Below are 22,514 nucleotides of genomic sequence, written 5' to 3'. Positions count from 1 at the left end.
CGAAATGTCTACTGCAAATCCGTGTCGTCTCTGTTGGCAACCACACACTTCCATCAGGACTGTGCAGAAAATAGACGAAAGATTTCACCACACAGCACAAATATTACATGCGTACAAAACTTTATATAGCCTCTGCACCGGAAGAGCGGCAGCAGCATAACCAGTTTCGTAAACAGTTTCGACAGCCCATCTCACGATGACTGTCGATGTTAAGGCGACTGGCGTTCCAGCGATGTAATGACACACCTTATATAGCTGAAGACATTTGCTATCTGTAGTGGTCATTCCGAGGTTTCCGCTGCTTCGGGTTCCTTACCACATTGCACATGCGGGGCTCCATTCTGTTATCTCGGCAGTTGATAAGGTTCTCTTGCATTTCCTAACTACAGTGAAGGCTGTGTGTGTGTGTGTGTGTGTGTGTGTGTGTGTGTGTGTGTGTGTGTGTGTGTGTGTGTGTGTGTGTGTGTGTGTGTGTGTGTGTGTGTGTGTGTGTGTGTGTGTGTGTGTGTGTGTGTGTGTGTGCGTATGTGTGTGTGTGTGTGTGTGTGTGTGTGTGTGTGTGTGTGTGTGTGTGTGTGTGTGTGTGTGTGTGTGTGTGTGTGTGTGTGTGTGTGTGTGTGTGTGTGTGTGTGTGTGTGTGTGTGTGTGTGTGTGTGTGTGTGAGAGAGAGAGAGAGAGAGAACCATACAAAGCCAACAGACAATTAAGCCACGGAAAGCATCGGGAAAAATTACCTGTGGTTGAAACGGAAATGTAGAAAATCCCCCTCCCCCATAGAGCACCCCTTTTCTGCCGCAAGGCTTGGCCTATTCAACGCAGAAATAAAGACGTATTAAAAAAATGAAAATAATTAAGAATCGGTAGCGCAATGCACGCATAATGCGGAGGTTGTGGGTTAGGCTCTCACCGGCGACAAGTTATGCTTTTATCCACTTTCATTTCTATCTTCCTCATTATTTTCTACATTTTCACTTCTGCAACAGGTAATTTCCTCGATGTATTCCTTGGCTTCCTTGTCTGTTGGATTTATGTAAATATGATTACGGAACATTGAGCCCCTCGGTTTCCCTTCTCTTGTTCATAGATATCGAAGTTCTCGAATCTGGCAGCCTTGGTATTCATTCGGTAGCATACGAGGGCTCTTTAGTCACATGCCTGCTGTCGTAAGTTAACGCGTTACCTGACGCCATCTGGTAAAAAAACGGAATGTTCCACATCCACCCACCATGGATTTGAGTAGCGCTGGCTAACATTCCGATGGTTAGATGTAATAAATAATACTACGCAAGTTAGTCGACGGATTGATAGCCGTCGTCGTAGCACAACTGGTAGTGCAGCGCACACGTAAGCCGAGGTTGTGGGTTCAACTTCCACCAGCGACGAACTATCTTTCCGATCACTTTCATTTCCCTTTTCTTAATTATTAGTGGCACGAGCATAGAGTGACACGTTTAGTTCTTGCGCACTACTCCCGGTTCACCTTCTGAGACGACCGGGGAGGCAGTTCAATATGAATAGGAAAAAATCGAAAAAATAGTGCATCGCAAGATTCATGGACTTCATAACAGATATGATATCGGAACATAAGTTTAGTTTCAAGTTGAGTTACTGAAGTTTCTGGAATAATTAGACTTAATCAGAAATCACTGATTACCGCACACCAGAGGCACAGAATTTCGACTTCGGCGAAATTCCTGGAAACCCGGAAGTAGAAAGCGGAAGTAATGACGTGTCTAGTGATATCACGCATAAGGTGGCATGCGAGCGATGCCATCGCCTGCGGCGCGGTACCACCGCGCCGCAGGCGGTGGCAACGCACTGTGGCAAGGGGAGCGTTCTTCCCTAGTGATAGCTAGCGTTTTGAAACGCAGCAGAAAGGACCGGGTTCCCGAAATGGTACGCCCTACATGAAGAGGCTTTCGAAGTATCGGTTGGCTCCCGCGCACCTGTTTCACATGCAAGTGACGGCGTGGTGGCTGAGTGGTGCGCAGACGCAGTTTCGTATCACATGCTCCGTTTTGTGCACTCTTAAAGAAGTATGCACCGTTCGAGGCTTGCCCCACAACGACAATCGTCATCTGCCTCGCTTGTGTTTCCTTTCTTGAAAGCGCTGTGCTCGCTACTTTTCTGTCGAGAATGTAATGTCACGCTGATAACGCGCACATATATGACATTCGTGGCCTGGAAGTACTGGGCGCGCAGCATTAGAGAGAGGAAAGACGCGCAAGACAGATGGCGATTATCGTTGTAGGACAAGACACTCTCCAAAGGGCGTGAACTCCTTTTTTAAGAGCGAGCCATTCGTTCTTTTGGGATGTAACTGCGAGGGAATGAATTAGTGTCACTCCCCACGCGGTTACTCCTTCAAGGATTAGCACTTGCTCTTTTCCGATGCTCCGCAAGGGAGTACGTACGATCATTCTTTTCCATGCTCCTGAAAGAAGCATCTCGTCTGAATCGAATCTAGTCGCCTGCGCTGCGCGTCTCCAGAAAGTGGCAACATGGCGGCGCCCTCAATTGCGGTTGCCGATTGCAATGCATAGGCTACATAGGGAGCTGTTGTTCAAGAGTCGTTTATATTAACTCTATGACACAATCAGCGCCACCCTCAGCCTCCCACAGTATGGTGTGGCCATCTAGTTCAGGCGCCTGCACACGCATATTCTTTTGCGCGCCATAACTTTTACGTCAAAATTTTCTCAACATCCATCTGATCTTTCTGAAGAATATACGGAATTAACTTTTCATGTGCTTCTTATGTACGTGATACGAGTTCATTCTTCTTCTTGTATAATACTTTGAATATTTTTGGATTTACAAAATGAGTCGTAGCAACAGGGCGGCGCCTTTGCGATTGCCACGTTTTTAGCTAAGCTTTTCCTTTAGAGTTAGCAGATTAAGTCTATGGTCTAACGCTATTTATTCCTAAAAGCTGACATACAAATCGTTTTTCGAGCTAGTCTCTCTTCTCTTCTTTTTATGCCCTTTTATATATAACCAGACAAAATGACAATAGCTGCACACTTCAATTGCTTGGTTATTATTAGATATTTCGGAAATACAGTGTTACATACCAGTATGCAGCGGCTGTATAACGCCTTTGTGGCGAGCCCTGTGAGCGTGTTGCACCCACCCCAATAACTAACAGTTTAATGCCGCAGTTGTAGCATTTATGTTCTGTTGTTTAACGATTACTGTATAAATAAGACGGGAACACGATAAAGAGGCGATGCTCACGAGCACTCCCCGGTCCATCGTTCAGTTTACTTATACTTATTTTTCCACTGCAGCCATCTATGCATGACGACTTGTATAACTAAGTATAATTGCTACACGTCTTATAAACTGTGCACTTGTTTCAAACCTTTACGCAAAGCTTTACGAGAACATATTACGTAAGACATGTTTCGCATCATTCCTTTTTTTTTTTTAATTTACTCATATTGTTGGCGTGTCGGCCGTTACAGGGTGGGTCAAAAGCAGGTCTTCAAAAATTAGTACAATACACGAATATTCCCATAGTAGTACATATACCACAAAAAAAAGACAGGTCAATAGCAGTATTTCGGCAATTAGTACAGTACATGAATAAAAAGAACAAGTCAATAGTCAGCTTGAAGAAATTATCTTAGCTTCTTGCCAGTTGGCTCCGTGCCAAAGCTCAGATATTTCGTAAATCATTAGACAAACTGACGCGCACTATCGTGTGGCTGCTCACACCGAATTCAAGCACATCAAACGCACTCCACACCACAACTCTAGACAGACACGCAGAGCCATTTGTGTTATAGTAGTTGGTTTTGTTCATTAGAGCAGCAGCACCCATGGCTTTGTTGTTTCGCCGCTTCGCAGGCAATGCTGCACGCATCGAGCGATGTTTCTCTCTTGAGCGGGTTGTTTTCAAAACACCCGCGTCTCGTCATACTGCGTGAGGCCACGTGACTTCCGGTTTAATTTTTGCTACTAACTGCTTGTAACCGTTTGGTTGTTTGCCGTGTGGTCTTGCGTTTGCTCGCTATGCTTAACTCCTCCTCTCTCTACCCAAAGTGTGTGCCGGAGCCTGAGTCATGTGGTGCACTGAAAATGTAGTCATGTGTAGCCGCCGCGTTGACTTCGTGCAATACGGAGCGGTTGGGCAGAAAATTTGATACGAACAAACACGTGCAAACCCCCGAACAGCCAGCGTGTCTGGCCGTGTCTTTGCTGTCGCTACCCTGCGATATCGGCGCTTCCGATAACTACGGCGACCCAGGACTCCCAAGGGAGCTCAGAATATAAACCATCCTGCTGTCTCTGCACGTGGTTGCCAATGCGGGTGATGGAAACGAATCACTTTGTCGGTTAGTTTACGGCGTTGTTTGCGGATCGCCGTCCGTACGGAGCTTGCGATTGTGTCTAAAAAGTGTTTGGCGTGCGCTAGCGTTGCAAAAGCTTCGGAAATGCGGCAGGCGTGGAACCTCTACGCGCGTGTGATGCGCGATCATCCGGCGAAGACTCAGCTGATCACCACGGCCACCGTGATGCTTTCGGGTGACCTGATCGCCCAGAAGGTGCTCGAACGCCGGTCCAGCATCGATGTGCCTCGAGCAGCGAGGTACGCTCGACTTGTTCCGTTCTATACCGTGTAAACAGGCAACAGGTTTTTAATGAATGCCAGTGAACATGACTGTGACTTACTGTATGCATGAAGAATAAAAAGCAAATTGGTAGTCTTTCTTTTTTTTCTCCCCTCGAGAAGCATAATCTTGTAGCTTTACCATTTAGGCATTTTTTTTTTCTCAAATAAAGTGGCGTATAAAAATAAAAATCTCTTTACTTTTTATTCCTTTTATACCAAACTCAAGAGACGTAGTGTGGGCAGGATGCATGGAGCCAAACTGTGCTTAAAAGTCTACTTTAATAATGCATACGTAAGATGTAACTTTGACGCCAAGGTCTGTGATGCTTTGGCACACCAGGATGATAAGCTCATTTCCTTTCACGATACTGCAAAATGTCAGCATTATTTATTGCCCTGTAATCGGCATCTTTAGCCTGTTTTATTTATTTAATAACAAAAGCTTTTAACAATGAAAACATTATGAAATGATACACATGTTGGAATCTCTGTGAAGCGAATCTTTTTTGAAGCAGTTACTTAAATTTTATAAATCTAAAATGAAGTGCATACAATTGTCTTTATTGTCATCTATGCAATGTTTAATGTGATGCATTGTACATGTTTATGTGCTACACTGTTCACAATCTAAACTGAGGTACAAACAGTGCGTGCGAATCCACACCGAGATGTTGATGCTGTGATGCCACGAAGACAAAGGTGATGCTTGTCGAGGAAAGAATGGTGAGGACAGATGAATGCTGAGAGAAGTATGATGCGAAAGACGGGGGTAAAATTGACTAGTATTTTTTCTCTCTCATTCATACATCCATGGCCTAATCGCAACTGGTACACATGCACATGCTCTCATGCTATGTGCTATGTGACATGAAACACACACCTATTTGGTAAGACAACAGCCATGGTCAGAAAATTTTGGCACCGTTCGCGAAGGAATCCTTGCTTTAAAAACTTCAAGCGGTAATTTGTAGATGTGGCAAGTTCGCGGAGAGGTCCCTTTCTATTATTGTGAGGGAAGAAGGAAAACCTAAACGGTATGTCTGGTCTTGCGAAATATGGAGTTAATCTGTGGTTTCAAGGGCATTGGGTGTGTGGTTCTGTATAGAGACAAGAAATATATAATATCAATGCAGATTTGTTAAGAGTAAGGAAAGGAATTCCTGTCCAAATGCTTTTTCTCACATATGAAGTGCCTTAATGTCATTTGTTCGCGGAGAGTCTGTGAGAGAAAACTTAGTATCAACCTGATCGCTTTTCTTTGATTCCTTTCGAGGTTGCTGATGTTAGTTTTAGTCTGTGGGCCTGAAACAATATAAGCATGCTCAAATTTAGGTCTCATTAGCGAGTAATAGGCTAGTAATGTTGTGTTGAACAGGGCATTTTAAAGTTTGTGACTCAAGTGACATAGTTTCCAAAGTGTAATAAATAATCCATATATTTATAACATTCCACAAGAAGCTGCCAGGCAGGGTTATGCCTAAATATATGTAGCTGTTGACTTCTTGTAGTGGTGAAGAAACTGATTTATAACTCTATCCAAGTGGCCACTTTTTTCATTGAAAGAAAGGAATACAGTTTTTCTACGTTTATCATGTCCCAATCGTAACAACATTTTAAAATATTATTTATACTAGTGTTGAAGGACTTTTGGTTATATGAACATGTAATTTCTGCGTATAAAATAGTCATCCACCAGCAATAGAATGTGGACACCAAGTGCAACAATGTAAACAATATTGTAAATATACAATAAGAAATCGGAGGACCATGGCCTCCGAGACTGTGCGCGCTAGCAGGTTTCGCTCTGGCCGTCCCATTCGGCACGCTTCCCAGCAGAAAGGTGCAATGCGGTTGACGCCCTTGGCTGTCCCAGTCGGAGGTGGTCATGGAAGATATAACGCACGAGATTACCAATCTTTTCATGAGTGGCAGAAAACGTTCACTGGATATATCCCAGACAATTTTTTAACATTGTCTCGAGCATTTTGCCATCTGAACTGTCCAGTACTCTTGTGCCTTTGTTTTTATCCTGTACCTTTCTATATCCTTATCCACTGATCTTGTAGTATCTATAGTCTGTACTTACAGTATGCTTATTCTATTCTTCTAAAGAAAATTGTGCGTGGTCTCACACACTATTCTTTGCCTGTGAACTTGTAGCTTATGGTATGTGGCCGAGTTTAATTTATGCCCGTCTTCTTTTTCTCTCTTATTATTAATTTTTACTTTGTGGTGATTCACGAATTCGTGTGGCTATTTTTCCATTTGTATGCCAACTCAGTAGTGCAATAATAGTATCTTCTCGAGCATACTTATTTGTTTTTAGTTTTCATACCATTTATACTTTTTTGCATTGAGTATGAAGTTGCGTGCTATTGCTTTGTGCAATCAATCCTTTCTTTTTTGCCTTGTTGGATAATGCATGTTTTACATTGATGTAACCAGTTTCCCGTTTACCCAATGCCTTTCTGAATGCAGGTAGGATATTCATAAATACATAAATTTATTTTAAAAAAACACGTCCCACTCGACTTCATTTCTTTCTCTTAATGTCAACTAGAACATCGGCTAACCCTTTTGCTCTCCGATCCACACGGCTGGCTTCCAGTCCCTTAACATTGCGCTTAACATTTTTCATTCCATCACTCTTTGCAGGGTCCTTAGCTTCTTCACAAGCTTCCTTGTTAGCCTCCACAAGTTTCTGCCCCATTAGCGCCAGTAGAATGAAGCGATTGTATGCTTTTCGCTTCAACGATGGCAGTAAGCTGCCAGTCACGACTTCGTAATGCCTGCCATGTGCATTCCAACGCATTTTATTCTTGTGTACATTTCCTTTTCATGATCTGGGTCCCTTCTGATAAGTGAGCCTTGATATATACATACTCTTATGCACCTTGTAGAGCCTGACTGCCAATCACAAATTCTTGTTCTCTTGCCAGGCTTTTGAACAAAACCCTTGTCTTCTGAAAGGGAGAAATTTTCATCCCCCCAACGGTAGCATAAAGCTGCAATGGAAACCCATATGGGTTTGCTTTGCAGTGTAAGAGAAGTTTGTCCTGGCCGAGGGATTAACCCCGGGAACAAGACGAATTATTCTTCAACTTCTTTTCCCACTGGAGATCAGCTATAATAAGTGCACATATGCAAGGAAGTTAATTAGTTGGTTATGGTGTTTAACCTTGGGAAACAGTGCAGTGCTTTATGAAGGATGCCATAGTCGAGAGCGCCACATTAATTTTTGACCACTTAAGGTTCTTTAATATGTTCACACAGCATGGTACACGAGCGATTTTGCATTTCACCCCCATCGAAATGTGGCCACTGCGGCTGGGTGTGAAACCCATGATTTCACGCTCAGTAGCACTGCACCGTAGTCACGGAGTCACTTTGATGGATTTTTAAAATGAAGCTGTATGACCCACTACTGTGGTGCTGTATTTCTATCACCACCAATAAGGCAGCAAAGCTTCGTAAACAGCCACCTCTTGCACTAGAGGTCAGCGTCAGCAGGGTACACTGTGGTCTACACAGATGCAGCTATTCAGAGGAAAGGAGGATGGGATACCTTCATTGTCTAGACACACCCCGGTATTCAAGACACCTGCAGCTATGTGGCAGAAACAAGAGACTCTTTATTACTTGAGCTACAGGTCGTGCATGTTGCGATCATAGCTGTTCACAACTTGACAAACATTGACGTTGTTGAGATCAGCGTCGACTTGACTTGCCCAGTGCTTGCAGATGAAACAAGCAAACAAAAAAGCAACACGTATACGTGAAGAGATTTATAAACTTTACATGACTTGCATTTCACCATCAAAGTCCACTGGAACTGGCCCTATGAAGTAACCAAAGTGCTCTGCCTCCACGTCTACCGTAGATGCTTGCCATCTATTGTCGCTGGGTTTGAGGTCAAAAGTTCACGAGAGAGAAAGTGTTTTGAAACACCAGGATATGGACAATCTAGTCCACAGACTATGAACGGTTAACTATGCATGACAAGTTCCACAGGCCGGTAATGCAACTCCTCCACAAAAGACTGCATGCATTTACTTCATCATAGTATGCTGTATGGCAAACCGTGCGGTCGACAAAAAAAATACAGAAATTCACAAAAGTAAACATCACAGCAAGCCAAAACAAGAAAATATTCACAGGACTAAGCGTATATAACAATAAACAATACAACAAGTCTACAGTATAAAAAGAATTCCAGGTCTTTTTAGTGTCACATCAAACAAATGTTGGTTTAGTAAATAAAAAAAGATTTTGTCTTCGTTCATTGACGTCTGAAGTTTCTGAACTTTTCCAAATGTTTGCAGGTTCTTCATCATGGGCGTTGCATTTGTTGGCCCTGCTCTTCGCGTCTGGTACTTCACGCTCGAACGCATTGTCGGCAGTGGTGGTGGGCGGGCGCTGGTCGTCAAAAAGGTGTTCCTTGACCAAGCCCTGTTCACCCCGGTGTTCTTGCCGAGCTTTCTGGTGACTCTCGGTGTACTTCAGCGACGCTCGTGGGAGAGCATCAAGCAGACGGTGCGGGCAGACTACCTGCCCATCCTGAAGGCGAACTACATGCTCTGGCCCGCGGCACAGCTAATCAACTTCAGATTCGTTCCTCTCAGCTACCGAGTGCCATTTGCGAGCTGTGTGGCGCTTGTCTGGAACACATATTTGGCCTGGAAGGCCAACAGGACGCAGAAGATATAGTGGATTCGAACGTTCTTTGAATGCAGTGATTTGTTGGCCAGTGGTCCAGGCACAGGTTTCTAAACGTCAGTGCCAGCTAGATCAAGGTCAGCTTTTCTTCTTAGGCAACACTGTCTGCCAATGATGCCACTAGATGTAATTTGTGACTTGATTCAACTTCTTTCACGCGTTGAGTACATCACGTTTGGGCCGAAGGTAAGATTACATATCTTACACCAGATTACATGATGCATACCTATGTCTCTTGATATGTGACGCACCACTTCTTAGTCACAAATTAAATCAGAGTAGTTACCATAGCCTTCGCAGCATTTCATGCTATATATGAAACGGCGTATAGATGTCATTTAAGACTTTTGAGGCATTTCTGGCACCAAGTTATTTTTCGACATTGTTGCCGTACTGTAGAAATGCAAATCGGCATTTGTGGTTAACTGACGCCCAGCTACAATTGTAATGCTGAAAGCTCTATGCGGCGAAACAAATTATGCCTTTGCGATGCCTTTCTCCTTGGGAGCAAGTTGTTCCATTTTCCTAGAGACACCTTGTGATGATGACATCAGTATGACGAAACTGACTTCTGAGATCATGTTCTACCATTTGCTGTATCAGTCTTGGAGGCCATTCAAAGCTGTTGCATTTCCCGTGCTTTGATTGCGTGTTAAGTTTAGTGTAGTCTATGAAAGCCAAATAAATGATCTTGCACCATTTTCGGACATTTCGTATTGGGTTGGTGCATAAGTCAGCGAAATACTTTTTCTCTGTTACAGAATTACATAATTCAGCTCAGCCTTTATAGCTTCTGGTAACAATTCATCAAAAATGTGCCACAAAATCATTCAGGCACCCCCCCTCCCCCCCCCCCCACACACACTCATTTATGATGCTGTCTCAATGCCTAGATACAGCTCTTTGTCTAGAGGCAGCGCTAGAGCACGGGATCTCGGAAGCGGCCATTACCACGGCCGCTCTGGTCGTGCAGAGCAACACATTCAATTTCTTGAGCTCCCTGCATATGAGCCACTTTCTTCTTCACCAGCTCTGCAGGCAATAGTTACACTGCTACATCCTCGACCTTTGGTGGGAGTTGAACGCACAACCTTTGGTGTTAATTAGGGTGAAGTTAATTAAGGTAGAGTTAATTAGGACACTCGAACCTAACCTACAACCTTTGGTGGGAGAAAACAAGTACAATAGGAAGAATGCATTCGAATGAAAATGGGGATCAAGTAATGTAATGAATGTCTCAGGAGTGCGCAGGCTTTTGCCTTCATCCTCTTTAGCATACGCTAAAATGATTGTCAACTTCTTTTTTATTCTCCTTTTAAATAAACTGAGTCGGAAATGGGCTAGCGCTGCTGGCATGATTTGCAATAACAGACGAACCAAGAACCACGTATGGAGAAAGGTTGGTTTTTATGGTCCTCGCATAGAGTGAGTGGTGCCTTAACCCTATGTGTTACACATGTTTAACTACTGAAGCACAATTAGTATACAGAGACCAGTTTTTTAGGCACCTGAAGCCTCAATTTAGGCACTATAAACTGGCGCTCTAAGTGTGAAAATATAGCGGCCTTGACAAGGGTTCAAACTTGAGACCTTGACTGTTAGAAACCCAATATTCTATCTCTACTCCACGCCAACACTGACTATAGCAGTGAACTAAATGATCTGCGTGCCCCGAGAGCAACTTGAGTTATTTCACAACTGACAGTGGCTACCACTATATTTGATGCCCTGAACAGGATTCCGTAAGTTCAATGATGTTAGCATTAATTACAGGTGAACAAAAATGAAAGCACATGCTATGAGAGCATGAGAGAGAAAGTGTGAGTGTGCGCGCACCTTTTTTGTCCAAGTTCTGTTTGCGCTTCTTTAACATTCTTATGCATAAGCAAAAACGAAGGGCAAATGTATACCTGTCAGGTGAGATACCTTCTCCTGGTCAGTTGACTGACAATATATGTCAAATACCACCACTGCCTGATCAGATCACTCACTGATACAGAAAAAAAGTTGCCCATAAAGTGCAACATAGGTTGCTCAAGCTACAGAAAACTACCGAGTTGGTCAAGAATAAGCATGCTCTCACTAGGTTGAATATTGAGGCTTATCACAATATCAAAGTGGGTAATGAGTGCATAGGCCAGGCTCCAATCATGTTATCACCAAAGGTGGCGGCTTTGCTGGATACACCATTTTTTCTAGTTTTTGCTTATTGTTTTTCTTGTTTGTGGCAGCATTCTGTCCCTTCTTCCTAGTGTACATGTTTCCTTGCGCTTTTTGGCCACAATGAATTCACATTGCCTAGCTCAACTTTCCCTGCACAAGCAGATTGCCTGGTGAGCAGAAGACAAGACGTTTTTCACTATGACCTCACACATACAGACAGTACACAGCATAGCCGGCTCATCAGTTGATCACTAAGCAAGATTGAAAAAAATGAGTTTTTTTTTTATTATGGTCCCATGCATTCAACACACACTTCCATCATTCCGCACAACCATGCACATAATATCAACCACACTGACATCCATAATTGTGGAGCTGTAGAAACGGAAATACGCCAAGTCAATCACACAAGCACGTCACGAGTCGAACTTTTCCAAGCAAAAAGCAGTGCCGTTCTCCTCGTACTGCTTCTTGGTCACAATCAGCTTGTTCATGTCAGGATCCTGGAAGGCCATGACACCGCCGTGCCATGCATACGTGATGGGACTGCAATCAATCAAGAGAGTGAGAATGCTTCTTAATGAAATACAGATATTTGTGTTGCTGTGTATAATTGCTTGCCCGCTACTCCGTACAGGTAAGAGGATGGTTTATCTAGAAGTAATGTGATTGAGAGAGAGAAAGAAAAAAAAAAAACAAGAAATGAGAAAGCGAGAATGGTGGATTTCCTATTTGCGTATGACGCAATATAAAAATAAAATCGTCACTATGATGCGTGTATGTGTGAAGCGATTCCTAGAGGTTTTCAAACAAGCCAATGACTCGAAAATATGACAGGAAGTTCAAAGTTTGATGTAACATAGAAGAACAAGGCATGGGGCCTGAAGTGCTTCTCGGTGTTAGCGTTCTTGTAAAAATGATGTTCATTTGACCTTGATAAAGTGCTCTTTCATCTCTATAGGTGAGAACTATAATAAGAAATGCTCAACCATTTCTACCGCACCAGAGTATTCACAATATGAATTGCTATCTTGTCCAAGGCGACAGAAGAAACTGCCTGATAGAGCATTTGTTTAAAGCCAAAGGAAAGGTGGAGATAATTTTCTATGTACCTTGAACATCCAGTATATGCAAAAGCTAGTCTGGGAAGACAACATATGAGGTCAGCCTAACTACTTTTCCTGCACAATACGTACTTTTTATTTAATCCGTCACTCACAATGATTCAAGCACCATGGCACATGGGCCAATCAAGAAAGGGAGTTTGTGCTCACATTTTCAGCATACGTAATAACAATACAGCAGCCACTGCCTTCCAACACTCGGCTTGCAAAGGTGGCTTTTGGGTGTCTAACATGAGATTCACATAACTACTTATGCACATGGGTTTTTGTGCAAGTTTCATCATTGTCTGGCATTTACACCACTAAAGTACAGTGCGCTATGAAAGGATGCATCTTTGCAGAATGCACGGTCAAACTTGATGATATTGAGCCCGGCCATAATCAACTATCCATTAAACGAAAATATTTCTGAACAGAGTGAAGCCTTTACTTACACTGAACAAAAATTGTATACGCAGCTGATAGACCAAACTTTGTCCACCACTGAATGGCTTCATGAGTGGGCAGGACACTACCATGCCCACCATGGAGGAATAGAAAAACAGATCGTAACAAAACACCCTGTATACAGGTGAGACGTTTTTCAATGGACAGTGGAACAAAATGTGGAACAGTGAGGAAGGTGCCCTATTAGCCACAGCAACATTGCTAACAGCCTTGTGCGCATGTAAATTAAGAGTCGTGTATTATGTTTCCTAAGAGTGACACCTTTCCACCCTTTATATGCGTCATCGCATAACACAACTCTATTGCGGCGAAGTTGACTTTAGGGAGCCGGCTGAAAATGACATGTTTATCGGGAGCGACGATTGCACACGTCCGGCATTTCATACTTCCGAATTTTTCTCTGCACTGCTAAATTTAAGTGACCGTCGCATTCAAATACAAGGTAAGATGTCGTAACATTACAGAATGGTGACGTATCATATGGAAATACATGGGAGTAAACGGGCTTACAGTCAGGACTGCGAAAAGGTGACGTACCAGTGGGAAAACGCAGAATCCAGGAACATATCAACGGGGTTCCACTGTTGAATTGAATTCTGGGGTCTTGTGTGCCAAAACCACTATTTGATTACGAGGCACGCCATAGTGGGGGACTCCGAATTAAGTTTGACCACCAGGGGATCTCTTAACGCGCCCCCAATGCAAGGTACCACGGGCATTTTTGCATTTCGCCCACATCGAAATGCGGCCGTCACGGCCAGGATTTGATCCTGCAGACCTTGTGCTTAGCAGCGCAACACCACACTAGGCCACCGCGGTGGGTAGGGGTTTCACAGGCGAGGCTTTACTTTTGTGTTCTTTTGATAGCCTCACAACAATTTTTGTACTGACCTATTGCGGCGGGTATGCTTGAAGCCAATGCAACATGGTGAAATGCCAATAATGGCTTGATAAAAGACTTACTTATCTGGAGCTGTGACATTCACCTCACAGATCTCGGGACACAGGGAGCGCAGGTCGGTGTACCTGCGTCACAGAAGAAAAGCGCCACTTGGAACATGAGCTTGCAAGAGATAGCAGAAGGCAAAATAGGTGTGGCATAATTTGATCAGCTGGGGTCTAGACGAACACTAATGAGATAAACTATTTGAGATGTATCAGTAGTTACACTTCCACAATACTAAAACAGCCACTCTTACCATTAAAGGAAGCTTGATAAGCCACAAAAGACGCAAAGAAGAAAGGTGCGCGCCACTGCTGTCATGGATTTTGACATCTGCTTGGGCCTGGTTAATTTCGAATGGGTAAATATGGGCTAAATTGTGTTTTAATGAAACCAAACACTGAACGTAGCAAGTTTCAAGGATATTTACTGTGCTACAATGGCCCAAATTTGAGAAAATACATTGAAATACCTGAAATCACACTGACGTATTGGCACTGCAGTTTCAGCTAAAAATTCCAAAAATGAAGTTTGGCCTTCATTTTTCCTTCTAGTAATAAGCTTCTTACCGCAAGATTAATGAAAAAAATTGAGTTGAAAGAATATGTTACAGGCCTCAGCTAAATCGGCATTTCCACTTAATTCTTAGTATAAAATGTTCCAAAAGAACTTCTTAGACAAGTCAGTGTTTAGGTTTGCTAGACACTATTCTGCTTTGCACTACATAAACAACATAAAACAGAGAGAGTGTATAGACAGACAATCGCCAACTATCTATGCACTGTTCAATGACAGTTTAGGTTCACAGAAAAAAAAAAGGCTTTCACAAAGTATGCGCATGTAATGTGTAAAGTGCGTGTGCGTCTGGTGCGACAGACAGCCCAAGTGTTCGGAATATGATGACAGTCAGGACCTTAATAGAGAAAGTGTAAGAGTGGGGTTGAACATTACTATGCAGCAGACAAAGATAATGCTCAACAGCCTAGCAAGAGAACAAGAGTTCAGGATTGCCAATGAGCCTTTAGAGTCTGCGAAGGCATATGTTCACCTAGGTCAATTACTCACAGGGGACCCTAATCATGAGAAGGAAACTTACACAAGAATAAAAATGGGCTATTGTGCATACAGCAGACATCGCCTTTCTCATGTTTAACTGAATTGCACGAACAATAAGGAAGGGGGAAATGAAACTGGATCAAAAGGTAACTTGCAATGATTAATGGAAAAGGTAAAATAGGAAAGACAAAAGAAAGGCCAGTTGCCTGCTGCTAAGCTCAAGTACGGTGTGATGCTTGCAGTCAAAAGAATGTCCTACGTTTGCCGCCTTGGCCCCGAGGGATGTTGGCTAGCACTGCCCTATCTTACTTGGTGAAGCACTGCACGCATAATGCAGAAGATGAGGGTTCAGCTCCCAAGTGTGGCAAGTTGTGCGTTCCTTCACTTTCATTTCCCTTTTCCTTTACTATTTATTTATTCATTTATTGAACATACCTTACAGACCCTATAGGGGCATTGTGTAAGTTACAAAATCAAGGCATAAAAAAAAAAGTAAGCAGCCTTTTGAAGCTTATTTTTACATTTCAATTGAGTGTCACTATCAACTTCTGCAACGCTTTCCCTGGCTTCATTGTCCATTTCCTTCTTAGGACTGTAACAAAATATCAGGCCTGTCGGATCCTCGCATTCTTCAGAAAGGCCCTTTCTTGAGAGACAGCTGTCATGAAAACGTCCCAGTCATGATTTTGCTAAGGTGTGTATCATGCATACACACGTCGTCATTTCCCAACAATTCTCCTTTGCTAAGTACCTGAAATTGTCATTGAACAATTGGTATTTGGTGCTTGTATGTCTCTACGTTGACACTGTCATGTTGCTTACATAACCGCCAAGCATTATGACGTAGTGCGAGTAGATAGGCAAGTTTCTTTTTGCATTGCTAATCAATGAGAATGTGGGCATTATGGCTGAGCGACCATGGCAGGAAGTGTTTCACAAAATTTGAAGTGAAAATGCCAGAGACTTCCGGGTACCAGGTCCTCGACATTAACTTTGATTTTATGTTTGCCTTCATTCGATATAAAAGTTAAAGGATAATTGATGTGACATTTTTTGCTTTTCATATTTTGCAGGAAGTGAAATTCTCGTATCTCGAAACCTCAGAAAAAATACTGGCAATTCTCAAAGCGTCCTAAATAATTTACCATATACTTTGATCTTGATGAGATTGAGAAAATTGGCCGAATTATTCTGTGGGCTGGATTTAAAGAAGCGGCATAAAAAAAAATTTTAATTCACCACAGTTTCATTTTGTAGTATTTTTCCAATTCCAACGCACCACTGATTCTAATAGTAACAGTTTTTATGGGTTTTTAGCAAAATAAGAATGTGCTCCCATATCTAATGTACACCAAATTTTATAACAAAACACATAGCCATGCCTTTGAATCTGGCAATTACAAATAAAACAGAACTTTTCATTGCTCTATACAAAACACAACATGTCGTTTTCTGGCGGTCCAATGTGTTTGATAATATGCATTTCTCGAACAGCTGTGCAACCCTCACAAACGGGATGGTGGCCTACACCTAGACTAACCGCTCTGCCAGTTCATCCCGTGATGCATGCAGGTCTTCGGAGGGCCGAAAACATGCAACACAACTGTTCTGCAATTACATTAACAATTTAACAAGAGCTGAATTAATGGAAGTCTAACCGAAGTAACTTTTCTGCAAGTCAATCTAGGTCTCATTTTCCAATAAGTGCATGTGTTGTGACGCCGTGACGTAGAAGGTGGTCACATGGGAGCAAGACAATGCAACGTTTTGTGAACTCTCTCCAATCTCCTTGGCCATCTGCATGCTGCTACTCATAGCACAGCTCAATGTAGCAGCATAGCAGACTACTGCATGAGCTGGAGGGAGGGCGAAATGCCACAATGTCCCGCTCCCACTGGCTACCTGCTATGCCATGGCATCACGGCATAAGATACAACCTATAGAGAAATGAAAGCGTAATTGTCTCGTAGAAAAGCTATTTATAGTAAATATTTATAGCAAATAGGTTTGCCAGTATTTTTTTTTCTATGGTTTACATGTCCATGAATTTCATTTAAGGCAACAACAACAACAAAAAATGTCAAAGATGTTCTGTCAGTACTCCTTTGAGACAGTTTCCTAAAACTGTTGCTCATATTTGGTGATAGGCCAGTGCGGCGCACCTCACTAGAGAATCACATGGCGAGGGACCAAGTAGCTCAGTGCATAGAGTTTCCTACAATATACTAGAGGGAACTCTGGCGCTGCAGTCACTGTCCTACCATGGGAATGATGGGAAGTACATGGATTTGTCTGATCTTCGTGCTTGTGGATTCAGACGTTCTGGTGGCTTTGTATATTACGCTATATAAGTCTTATTGTCGTCAATTTCAGTGCAATCTATACTCTTTGAAGTGCAGAAGACGCCTGGAACGCATACAATTGCTATTAATTGCAACGACTGAGCTTGTCCAGGTGGCCAAATCAAAACGCGCCAAGCGTCTCAAGGCACTGGCATGCCCGCGCTAAATTTATAAGGGTATTTCATTCGCTTGTCGATGCATGCGTCCGTGGCTTAATGGTTTCAAGATCAGGCTTCTGAGCCAGAGTTCCCGTGTTCGAATCCTGCCATCAGACAATTTTAATGATGTTTATTTATTTATTCATGACGCAATACACTGTTGAAAATGACGAGTTTACAGAGTCACAAAGCCGTTTGAAGCCAAAAGGACAAAGTTTAGGCAAATCCATGTACTTCCCATAATTCCCATGCTGGTACAACCGCTCCCATTGCAGCTCCCGTAGGCACTAGAGCCAGAGTTCCCTTTAGTAATTTTTGTGGGAAACTCTATGGATCAGTGAACGCCAAATACGCCTGCTACAACACGCCAACAGTGAGTGAAGTGGCGCCACTTATCTCGAGCCGAAGAAAGATGCAGAGGTGTCTGACGCGAATAGGGAAGCTCAAGAATATTATGCTGCTGTAAACATGCTAATAGGACTTATCATTTATAGCTTTTAAGTCTTTCTCTAGCAAGAGGAGGCGAAAGTTTGTGTAGATACTTTGTAAACCAAGTGTTTGTTTATTTTTAGTTCAAACAAGCTTTTAAAAATCACATGGAGCACATGTCGCGCTATTCAACCTGTTTATGTAGATTACCTGAAGAGCTGGACGTTACTTTTGTGACAAATCGTACTGTCCAGGAGGCTAAATAAAGAAATTCCTTAATTAAAATTTTCTTTATTGAGTTTAAGGTACATGTTCCAATTGCTAAATCAAAGCTGAGCAGTAATGAAGTCACATTTGCTTAGGAGAACTTGTATAACTAGCACCAATTTCAAAATAAAGATGTTAACTCGATTTTTCAGTTAATTCGATCTCGACCGAAAGTCCCAGCCAGTGCCCATGCATTTCTATGAACAGAAACTTTCCTTATTTTGATCTTCAAATTGGCCTTAGCCGGATAATTCGGCAGAGCTAGTGGGACAGTGAATGCATAGAACACGCATAATCTCTAATCGAAAATGTCTATTTTTGGTCTTCCGTAGGAAGGTTTTTCAAGCAATAACCATAGCTCACAATGTGTGATTACGGTATTTACCCGATTTGAACACACACCTTTTCCTTTAGAGTGCAGCTTCTAGGTGCCCATTCCTGTGGCGAGCATCGGTGTCCTACCTCGTAACCGAGCTCAGCGAAATATGAGAGCAAATGTGAAGCGCAGCGGGGAATGAAAAAGGCGGCAAGAGCGAAGAAAGCGTGAGGAGGAAAACGGAGTGCCGCGCACGAGGGACTTTGTGGCGTGCGTCATCTGCATGGAAACAAAGCGCTGCATGAGCGGAGGTTGTCTGCAGCGGCTGCTGTGAATCACGGCCATGCTTCATCTACGTGCTGCCTCTCGCGATCTCTCAATTAGCGAGCCAGTCGCACCACACTTCGCTCCATCTGCAACGTGCCGCACGAGACAGACTGTCCGCACAAGCCAATATATCGCGAAATGAAAACACGTATATAGCTGCACTCAAATTTCTCATTAGGGACTATCATAATCGTCAGAGAATCTTTTTTTCTGAAAGAAAACTGGATCTAAAATTGCATACACAATACAATTGGTCACGGAACCGAAACAACCTTCGCAAGGTTTGGGTGCTTTTCCGCATAATACGGATGTATTGCCGCAAAACTGACCTGAAAAGAAAGTGGTGCCATGAAGCTAACTTTAGAAAGCGGGCCGCCATTGTGCAACGATCATTCTTGCTTAGATTTGCACCTTGTTTAGGAACAGTAATGTAATTTCTACTTTAGTTTACTACTTTGGATGGATAGAAAATGGGTGCATGTTAGAATCGGGCAAATACCGCCAAATGAATCAGTGGTGTATTTTGGCGTTTTTCCTGCACCTTGTTCAAATCAGCCTGCCGCTTAATTCAATCAATTTCGTCGGTGCTGTTAGGGTCGAATTAACGGAAGCCGACTGTATTGGTCCTTAAAGTGTGCTTCTAGGTACACTGGTGTGCATCAAGTAGTTCAGGATTAACTGTAAATTCAATGTGTCTATGAACAGATTTTGGTGACTGATACCTTGAAAGTGGTGCTAGTTTTTGAATTTATGCAACACAGACATGGCTTCACTGCTACTTGGCTTCATTTTCGCAACTGGAACATCGCTCCTTCGATAAATCTCAATGTTAATCAGTGAGCACCTTTATTTTTGTCACTTGGACACTGCTATTTATCACACAATTAACGCTCACCTCTTCAGGTAATTCACCTCAGCAGACCGAAATGTGCTACTTGTCAGAGGCAATATTTTGAAAATCTGTTCAGGCCAACATATGAACAGATGGTTCTATATCAATCATAGCCTGAACTTAATGGTTATTTGCTGTTTCTTTTTTGTGTGTGGCTTGGATAAAACATATTAATGTTTTTTTTTTCTTGCACACCGAATATATTCCAACCACAGCTTGGATATTTCAGCTGTGTTTGGGGTGCTTGAGCATGAGCTGTAGCAGTTGCCAAAGGCTCAAGTTGCAAATTTCTAGTTTTTAGCTGGCAACACTGCTCCCGTTGAACATGCCAGTGAATCAACAAAAAGAAATTTGGGCAGAAGTCACCTACGATGACTATCCAAGTACACAAATGGCCCAGATATGTCACACAAGAGGTGCGAACCGCAGCTTGGGTACTCTCTCACACTTCCCTCTGAACACGCTGCATCATCTGGTGCCCTACCGTGTAGTTTGCGCATACGCAGTGGCACATACAAAATAATCCAAGTTAGCTTCAACGAAACTCACTGAACAGCGGCATATACCCATGCGAATGGCCCCCACCGACTGCATTGCTTTTTGGGATTGGCCCACATGTTTAGATTGCATCATCTTCGCGATCAGTACACATTTTGGGATAGTTATATAGCTAAACAGCCAAAAAGAAAAGTCTGACAATGCTAAGTATGCTATTTTCGTTAAAAGCAGAGTATAATTTGAACTCACACTCGCTCCCCGAAGGCAGGGAAGCAGGCATTCCCGCCAGTCAGGAGGACGTTCTTCAGCATGTGCGGTCGCATTTCTGCAAGTCACCGAAAGGAGAGAGAAGTGTGCATATCAAGAAACAAACACAGTCCGGTGTAGAGCAAATCCTAAAGGTAGGGATGCGCAAATGTTCTAAATTTCGAATATGAATCAAATATTCCTTGCTATCCTATTTGATTAGATTAGAGCACTTCACTATTCAAATTTTTTAGTACAGCCAATGTCCGATTTCGGTCTTCATAGGGGCTGCGAAAACGTCCTAAAAATTGGGCAGTCCCGAAAAAACGAATGCTTGCCTTTTATTGCCCCCAAGGGGCTCAAATAGCCACAGGCACGTCCAAAATATCTCTGAAGGCCTACCAGTACACATAGGCGTATCGGTGCTCGTACTGTGGCAGGATACAGCGGGTGCACGCGTGTATAGTTAAAGGATACATGCTGTGTCCCGTAAATATTGCCCTTTCCCGCTCTTGACGTGCTTCACCGCGTACACTGCTGTAATGAGGCGAAGCTAACTTTCGCAAACCGGCATTATGCAATGCGTCGTGCTTTCCGAGCTTCGAAGCCATCGGCGAGGATTACAAAGGCGGAATCGGCGCCATTGCTAATAGCGGCGAATTGTTTTACTGAAGAACACGGCACCGAACAACTAGAAACTTGGTAGTAAGCATTGAAGTAGCTAGGCCTAGTGCCACCGCAGTGGTGGCTACAGCTGCCAGCGGATCTGCGTGTGAGAGCACGTGTTCGAGGCGGCATGATAATTAAAATGGCAGCGGTGGTAGCGTTGATCAATGCCGTTTCAGACCTACGGTAATGGCAAAAAGTCCGGAAAATCGGATCGCAAAGGATTATTGTGTCCAAAATTTCAAACGTTCTCATACACTGGCTCTATGGGGAACCGTGGCAGTGCCGTGAAGGCATCCAAAATTGGGCATCCAAAGAAATCTGTCGACTGCATTCATTCCTGTTCAGACATAAGGGACAAAGGAACTTGTTAGAGTCTTTCAGGGAGAGAGACTGTTGCCAAGTGATGACTGTTCCAAATGATTCTGGTGCTAGTAACCATGGTTGTGCAGAGGCACCAGTTTTTGTGCAAATGCATGAGTAACTTCTACCCAGTAACCTTCAGTCATTCATTAAAAGACGCTTCAATTTTAGGCGGATATATACGAATCTGCTGTCTCAATTCATAGAAAAATTTTTTTTTTAGTTTGGCCAGTTGAGTCATGTGCGCATCCCTCCGTTTAAAACAATGTCTGATGATGTAAAGTCCCAATTCTCTCCTTCAATGAGCAGCACAACACTGACACGCCCTTTTTTTGTTTCATTACTGTCACTGCCATCGTGCACAAGTAATTTAAAGCAGTTGTTTCCCATTCAAAGCTCCGAAGCTAATTGGATGTGCACTCTGCACTAAAAAATTTCCTTCCGGCAGGACACAATCACCCTAATCACAACATGTGTTTGCAGGGTGTCTACCAAGTTGACATCTTCAAATTCCCTGAGTTTTCCAGGTTTTCCCTGAGCACCTTTGCAAAATTCCCTGAATGAGCCAGAACTTTGTTTTATGTCAAGACAGGCTGACACCATGTTGCCCAATGCTGTCACTCTCTAGTAAGCATGTTGAAACAAAAAGAATGACTTAATCCAGTTTGAATAGTAAGCAGTGATATCTTTTATTTAAAAATAAAACTGAAGGAAGGTTTTAGTAAAATGCATCGCGAAAGAAATGGTAAAACCCATTCCAAATTGAGTCGAACATATTCAAATACAAATGAAAAGGAGATGCATACATAAGTAAATATTTTTTAATATGAGCTATTTCTATCAACTGATAGCAAGCTCATCTGTATGAGGCCTGAACTTTGTCACAACTAAAGTTCTCTCTAGCAGCTGGGAAGTCAACCTCAACTGTCCTGACATACTCTCA

General features: G+C 42.9%; 2 protein-coding genes across 2 annotated transcripts in view; one reads left to right on the top strand and one right to left on the bottom strand.

Moving 5' to 3' along the window:
• The first annotated feature begins 3,960 nt into the window (after positions 1-3,960).
• On the top strand, positions 3,961-10,035 carry LOC142564947 (mitochondrial inner membrane protein Mpv17-like). Its single transcript, XM_075676162.1, has 2 exons — positions 3,961-4,594; positions 8,941-10,035. The coding sequence occupies exons 1-2, from the start codon at positions 4,440-4,442 to the stop codon at positions 9,323-9,325; spliced, it is 540 nt and encodes a 179-aa protein (XP_075532277.1). The 5' UTR covers positions 3,961-4,439; the 3' UTR covers positions 9,326-10,035.
• Arp6 (Actin-related protein 6) overlaps positions 8,227-22,514 on the bottom strand; it is a 50,766-nt gene continuing 36,478 nt past the window's right edge. Inside the window, exons 9-11 of the mRNA XM_075676161.1 lie at positions 20,546-20,621; positions 14,032-14,094; positions 8,227-12,043 (exon numbers count right to left, since the gene is read on the bottom strand). Coding sequence (XP_075532276.1) covers positions 11,914-12,043; positions 14,032-14,094; positions 20,546-20,621 — 269 coding nt within the window. The 3' untranslated portion in view covers positions 8,227-11,913. The remainder of the gene's footprint in view (positions 12,044-14,031; positions 14,095-20,545; positions 20,622-22,514) is intronic.

This window comes from Dermacentor variabilis, chromosome 11 (genome assembly GCF_050947875.1).
Source record: "Dermacentor variabilis isolate Ectoservices chromosome 11, ASM5094787v1, whole genome shotgun sequence".
Classification (NCBI taxonomy): Eukaryota; Metazoa; Arthropoda; class Arachnida; order Ixodida; family Ixodidae; genus Dermacentor; species Dermacentor variabilis.
Note: the sequence above shows the minus strand (reverse complement) of the source record. Positions and strands in the feature narration are given on the sequence as shown.

Coding starts and splice junctions, on each gene's coding strand:
- LOC142564947 (XM_075676162.1), top strand. CDS start 4,440: ATGCGGCAGGCGTGGAACCTCTACGCGCGTGTGATGCGCGATCATCCG. Junction 4,595..8,940: donor GATGTGCCTCGAGCAGCGAG/GTACGCTCGACT, acceptor AAATGTTTGCAG/GTTCTTCATCATGGGCGTTG.